Source organism: Notechis scutatus, chromosome Z (genome assembly GCF_049901735.1).
Source record: "Notechis scutatus isolate UNSWTSFEM ecotype Mainland chromosome Z, rNotScu1.2, whole genome shotgun sequence".
Lineage (NCBI taxonomy): Eukaryota > Metazoa > Chordata > Lepidosauria > Squamata > Elapidae > Notechis > Notechis scutatus.
In genome coordinates this window covers 7,042,990-7,049,775 of record NC_142025.1, presented here as the reverse complement: position 1 = coordinate 7,049,775, position 6,786 = coordinate 7,042,990, and the positions used below count along the sequence as shown (strand labels likewise).

Genomic DNA, 6,786 nt, shown 5'->3' with positions numbered 1-6,786 from the left:
CATTTATACAGGTAGTCCTTGACTTATTTGACAATTGTGGCGATTTTGATCGTAAGTCAGTTTACTGGCTCCTGTAAATTGGGTCATCGTTGGATCCAATTTTACAACGATGCTTACCAGGGTTGGAAAGTGAACCACTGCAGTTGTTAAGCAAATCCAGCTTCCTCAGGGGATGTTTTTTTTCTTTTGTCAGAAAATTGCAAATCATGATCATGGGATGGCCACGGTGTCCTTCAACCTGGTTGCCACGGGTCTGAATTGCATTTGTGTGTGTCTGCAGGAATGGTTTCTAGCAAAAAATTGATCATTCAGAAGAATGGATTTGCTGGAAATGGTGAATGGTAGGACTTATGTCCGGGGTGGGGATGAGTCTGCCTACTGAGATGAGGTGGACCGGTTGCTTTCATGGTGTGGAGACAATAGCTTGGTCCTCAACACCAATAAGACCAAGGAGCTTATAGTGGACTATAAAAGGAACAGATCAGACATCCAGCCCTTGCTTAACAATGGAGACCGAGTGGAGCAAGTAGCCAGTTTTAAGTTTCTGGGTGTTATCCTAAAAGAGATCCTGACCTGGGGTGCTCACATTGCAGCCCTGGTCAAAAGGGCCCAGCAGAGATTATACTACCTGAGACTTCTCAGAAAACAACAATTGAATGAAAAACTGCTGGTGACCTTCTACTGCTGCACCATAGAGAGCATTTTAACATACTGCACCTCTATGGTTTGCCAGTTGCACAGTGGCAGATAGGAAAGCACTCCAGAGGGTTAATGTCATTGCCCAGAAGATCATGGGTTGCCCTCTCCCCTCTTTGGAAGAGCTTTATAGCTCCCACTGCCTTAAGAAAGGTCAAAACATTCACAAAGATCCATCTCATCCTGGGCAGCCTTTTTTTGAACTATTACCACCTGGCAGATGGTACAGAATAATAAAAACAAGGACAAATAGGCTGAACAACAGCTTCTGTCCCAGGGCAGCAGCTCTTTTGAATTCTGCTGTATAGTGCAGTATAGGTGTGGTGTTGAGGGTTTTCAGTTCAGTGTGTGGAGGGTGAAGGATGTGTGTTTGTATTTATTTTCATGGTCATGATGTGCACTGAAGATGGTGTTTGATTACGTTGTATGGGGTACAATGACAATAAAGTAAATTAAAACCAAACTAAACTGAACATGATGTGGAAGATGGCCAGGCTGTACCCGAGGGTGGGGTCACACACATCCTCATGCCCCCAAAAGTGACCTAAGCCCAGCGCCCCCTCCCCAGTTCCCCTTTGAAGTCCATTGACTCTAATCTAGCACCAATTTGCATTTATTCTGGCTCCTGGTTTCTTGTGGCTGACATGATTTGCTTAAAGAACATGTGATGTGCTTTATGGCCATAATGATTCACTTTATTTTGTAAACAAAAAACATCCCACCACAGCGGTACCAAAACTGTCATCTTCTACTCCTCTCTTGGAACGAGGAGAAGAAAAAAGAAATAGGTAGCTGTCTCCCACAAATGAATGCTTTAAAAATTGGGTTTTGTGAAAAACAATAGTTAAAAGGAGAGCTAGATCATGCAGAAATGAGGCCTGGGAACACTGATAGGAAATGGTGAGATATTTTTCCAGCCTAATCATGAGGATTTCAATCTCTTTTTTATTGAGCCTCTAATTTGCACCCGAGAAATAGGACATCAATCAACGATCCACACATTGTGATGGTGGGAAGAAGCCAGCAAGAAGTGACTGGTCATGTAGAAATTATTGCTTCTTCCGAATTCAGAATTAATAACATGTTCTTTCTCCAGCTGAAAGTAATTGCGGTCGATGGACAGTTGAGAGTCATCTATGAGGACAGTATTAATTTTGACAAAGATCTGCCAGAATTTGGGTACGTTTTCTTCCTCTTGCCTTTGGTCTAATTGGTATACTCTAGGTTGGTCTTCTTTGGATAAACAAAATCCTGGGACTTGCAATCCTGACACATCTGGAAAATGCCTGTACAGGCATTTTCCAGATGTGTTGGGATTGCAAGTCCCACAATTCTCAGTTGAAAGATTTAGCTCAAAATTTTCTCAATCTTGGCAACTCCTATTCAATTTGACAAGGAACACAATGTTTTCCTAGGCACATATCCTTGTTTATGGATTTAGATGCTATTTTGGAATATAAACAATCTTGATGAATGACTTACTCCTGGAACAAATCTCTGTTGTTTTGCTTAACTTTGGGTCAGCATGACACTGCACTTAAGATGACATCCATCTGGGGTAATTAGCCAGATTTTCTGCTGACTAACTCACAGGTGATGCTAGAGAAGTATGCTAGTTCCCAGAACTATTATTTCTGCAGCTTCTCTGAATAATTTATTCTCTCTTTTTTTTAAGCCACCCATCTGAATCTGTAAGAAAAGTTATCCAGAATGCTGGCTGGGGAATTCTGAGAGTTGAAGTCCACACCTCTTAAATATGCCAAAGTTGAAAAACATTGGTCTAACACTGGCTAGAATTCTAGGATTGTATTTAGATATATATGCTGCCCATTCCTAAATATTCATGTTTATAGCATTGTTCCAATATCTGAGGGGCTGCCACAAAGGAGAAGAGGAAGTCAAGCTATTCTCCAAAGCACCTGAGAGCAGGACAAGAAGCAATGGATGGAAACTAATCAAGGAGAGAAGCAACTTAGAACTAAGGAGAAATTTCCAGACAGTGAGAAAAATTAACCAGTGGAACAACTTGCCTCCAGAAGTTTTGAATGCTCCAACACTGGAAGTTTTTAATAAGATGTTGGACAAGCACTTGTCTGGAAATGGTATGGGTTTCCTGCTTGAGCAGGGGGTTGGACTAGAAGACCTCTGAGGTCCTTTCCAATTCCGTTAAGTCTCTTATTTGAATGTTGTATTATTACTTCTAAATGAGAAAAATTACTTAGAGGATATACTTGCAGATCAGAGATATCTTTCTCACCCAGCATTATTTAAATTATTTTTTTAAAATACTTTTTGTTTTTATTCTGCCCGTTGTGAAGATGCTGGAACAGAAGTAGAAGATCCAGGTTCTAGTTTTTCCTTAGCCATGGAAGCCAGCTGGGTGATCTTGATCCGGTTTACTTCTCACCAAGAATTAAAGAATTACAGAGTGGGAAGTGATCTTGGAGGTCTTCTAGTCCCAATCCTATACGGTTCCAGGCTCATGGCTGTCCAGTCCCTTCTTAAAAACCTCCAATGCTGCAGTCAGTGTGGTGTAATGGGGGAAGCTGCGGGATTGATTGATTTACTTATTAAAGTTATATGCTGCCCATCTCGCCACAAGGTGACTCGGGACGGCTTACCAGCAAATAAAAGCAACAAGATAAAAGTATTAAAATAATAAAATTGACTTAAAATTAACAAAGATGACAAGGAAGGGAGCAAGATGCACTTGGACAGGGACAAGCCTTATTTTAGAATAACAGAGTTGGAAGGGACCTTGGAGGTCTTCTAGTCCAACCCCCTGCCTAGGCAGGAAACCCTACACCACTTCAGACAAATGGTTATCCAACATCTTTTTAAAAACTTCGGTGTTGGAGCATTCACAACTTCTGGAGGCAAGTTGTTCCACTGATTAATTGTTCTCACTGTCAGGAAATTTCTCCTTAGTTCTAGGTTGCTATTCTCTATTCAATCTTCTCTCCATTTCAATCCATTCACTTCCTCCAGAATGACAACGGATGGCAGGCCAGTTGGCAGAGCCAGGACAGAGTCAGGCCCCTTCCAGAAGGCCCAGAGGGTAGGGGATGAGCTCATGTGTGTGTGTGTGTCTGTGTGTGTGTGTAACTGTGTTCCGGAGACCAGAAATCATGACAGAATAGTGTCTTTACCTGGATCCTGCCAGATGGAATTCCTTGACTGACAGGATTTATAGCATGCCCTTTCTCTTGGTGCAGGTGGTATGGGCGAGATAGTTTCCCATATAATCTGGATCCATACCTTAAAGTTTCTAGTCCTGTCTAATCCATGGAAGCCAGCTGAGTGTCTTAGCCAATGGCCAAGATAGCCAAGTGGGGAAGGTGCTGGACTAGAAATAGAAAGACCTAAGTTCTAGTCCCCCCACAAGCCTAGAACCCAGCTGGGTGACTTTAGGCCAGACAAGTTTTCCTGTCACTTTTGTCTGACTCTCTGACCAGCTAGACGAAACCATCTTCATGTTATTGATTGATAGCTACACTGTAAGAACTAGGTGAGCACAGAGCAAGTGGTACTTATACCCAAGAAGTACAATGCTAAGAATAACGTCAAAAACAATTTTCTGTTATCCATTGGAAATAACAGGCAGTGTTTGGGAACAACCCTTCTCTGTCTGATAAAAATATGTTGTCCTTCTTGCACATTCCTATGCTAGGAGCAGGTGAAAAAAAAACAACCCCAAGTTCTTCATCCTTCTTTTATTGTTGTTTTAGCCATTCAGTTGTGTTTGACTCTTGGTGACTTTATAGGCAAATCCCAAAGGTACTTTTGCAGGAGGCAACTGGTTTTTTTTCTTTTGAAGATGGTTCGCTTCTCATCCAAGAAGTTTCTTTAGTTCTGACAGGACTGTAGGGAATGGAAGGATTTACATTCCTTGCAGACAGCTGGTCATTTACATCCTTCTCCTTGCTACCTTATTTCAGGTGCTGGATGTTCATCTTTGTATCAGCTTTGAGGGTATCAAGCCAGCAACTTCTTTGCTTGCTCCTTCTTGTTCCACTAACCATTCCTAGCATCATTGACTCCTCCAATGAATTTGCACGCATGACGTGGCCGAAGGAAATCAGATGTAGCTTTATAATTGTGGCTTCTACTGAAATGACTGGTTTTATAAGATTCAGCATTTCTCTGTTGCTTGGTCTGGCTGTCCATGGTATACACAATAATTTACATTAGCACCCTAGTTCAAAAGTATCAGTTTTTCTTCCCTCAGCCATTCTTAGTGTCCATCTCTTATGCCCATCTCTTATTATATGGAAGACTATTGCCCTAATTAGCCTCTTTAAGAAAGTTCAAAATAATGGCATTCCTACTTGATACTTCTGAAGATTGGAAGATTGTGCAGCTTTTGCACATTTCTGAGATATATTTTCTTAATTTGTTCTGGAACGGAGTGCAAGTAGTCATTGAGTTATGACCACAGTTGGAGCTGGTTGCTTAGTGATGAAGTCATTAAGGAAGACATCACATAACAGACCCAATGTTATGACCATTTTTACCATGGTTGTTAAGCGAATCATGTCATTAAGTGAATTTGGTTTCCCCAATTGATTTTGCTTGTCAGAAGTTGGCTGGGAAGGTCACAAATCATGGTAATGTGACTAATTTGAGTTGCCTGCAAGCACCAAATTGCAATCACATAACAGCAGAGATCACTAAACGAACTGTTGTAAATCAGGATTTATCAGGACTAATCTGATTAAAGCAGGAATAACATTGCTATATCAAAGCATCAGTGAAAGTGTCCAAATGTGTATTAGTTCAAAAAAACCCAGCCCTTTTGTTTTATTTACTGGCTCACTTTAACACGAGAACGGAATGTATGCATTTTTTCCGATACTGTAATTGGAAGTTGTGAGTTGAGCTGTCCCTTTTATGCACAAGTCACTAGATCACTAGACAATTGGGTTTGAGACAGAGCAGAAAAACAGGTTTCTGTATTGTTATTTGTTTTTAATATTCTTATTTCCTGCAGCACTCAAGGTGGTGTTTACATGCATGATGACAGATTATCAGTCTCTTCTCCTGTGTTAATGTGGATCAAGGTAAGAATTAATCTTTTGTTCATATTGCCAGTGCTTTTTGAATATGTCATTTTGTGGATTTGCTTAAATTTATGCAATAAGAACCTACCAGACTCTTATTTTGCTGGCAAGGAAGAGAAAAACCACTGTGGTATGTAGCTATTTCTTTTTATTTTTGAAAACCATGAAACTGTGGATTTTCAATTTGGATTTTTTGTTTTTGTATTTTCTAAAGGAGCCAAATATGTATCTGTTCCTTTGAAGCCAAGAGCCATTGTTCCTGTATGGAATACAGTTTAGTCTAGATGTCAGCTATGAGAAATGAGAAAGAGTTTAAATTGGTTTCCTAAAAGAACTATTTCAAGCAGAAAACTATATGTCGAGCGCAGCTTTATGTTTGGAGGCAGAATTTGCAATAGAAATGAAGGCGTGGCTATTATATTCAGATATTGGCTAAAATATGCCACTTTCAGCCTCAAGGTCTGATACATCCTATAGGCAGTCTTAAACCTATAACCACAGTAAGGGTAAGAAAAATGCACTTCTAAAAGTTATGGTCATTAAGTAAGGAATCACATGACCACAATAGATTTTACAACTGTGGTCTTCAAGTGAATCACCATATATACTAAGTGAGACATTATGTGACCATGAATGTGATTTTGTCAGCTTCCCTACTCATTTTACATGACAGAAGCCACCAGGAAAGTTGCAAATGGTTGATCACATGACCGTGGGGATGTTACAACCATTGTAAGTATGAAAAATGGTCATATGCTACATTTTTTCAGCACAGTTGTAACTTTTAATGGTTGCTAAACAAGAGGTCCTAAATCAAGAACTACCTGTATCCTGCCTGATAAATATTAATTCCTTCAGGAAACCAAAATAAATGACAGATTATATAAATTGGGATTCTCAAGTGAGATATTGATGCAGCTGGACGAAGACCAAACAATGGTAGCTCTTGAACAAAGAATATTCCTTCTTTGGGCTATAACATATTTCATTTTAAACCAACATTACGTCTGATCCAAGCAACACATATTTG

At 40.1% G+C, this 6,786-nt stretch overlaps 1 protein-coding gene across 5 annotated transcripts in view; it reads left to right on the top strand.

Moving 5' to 3' along the window:
- The first annotated feature begins 1,018 nt into the window (after positions 1-1,018).
- Positions 1,019-6,786, top strand: part of XYLB (xylulokinase) — a 169,296-nt gene continuing 163,528 nt past the window's right edge. The window contains exons 1-2 of one of the 5 annotated variants that reach the window (XM_087947856.1): positions 1,019-1,875; positions 5,687-5,756. In XM_087947856.1, the coding sequence (XP_087803982.1) occupies positions 1,703-1,875; positions 5,687-5,756 (243 nt within the window). In that variant the 5' untranslated portion in view covers positions 1,019-1,702. Of the gene's footprint in view, positions 1,876-5,686; positions 5,887-6,409; positions 6,489-6,786 lie in introns of those variants that run through there. The other 4 variants (XR_015746053.1, XM_026678933.2, XM_087947854.1 and 1 more) reach the window with 4 other exon arrangements.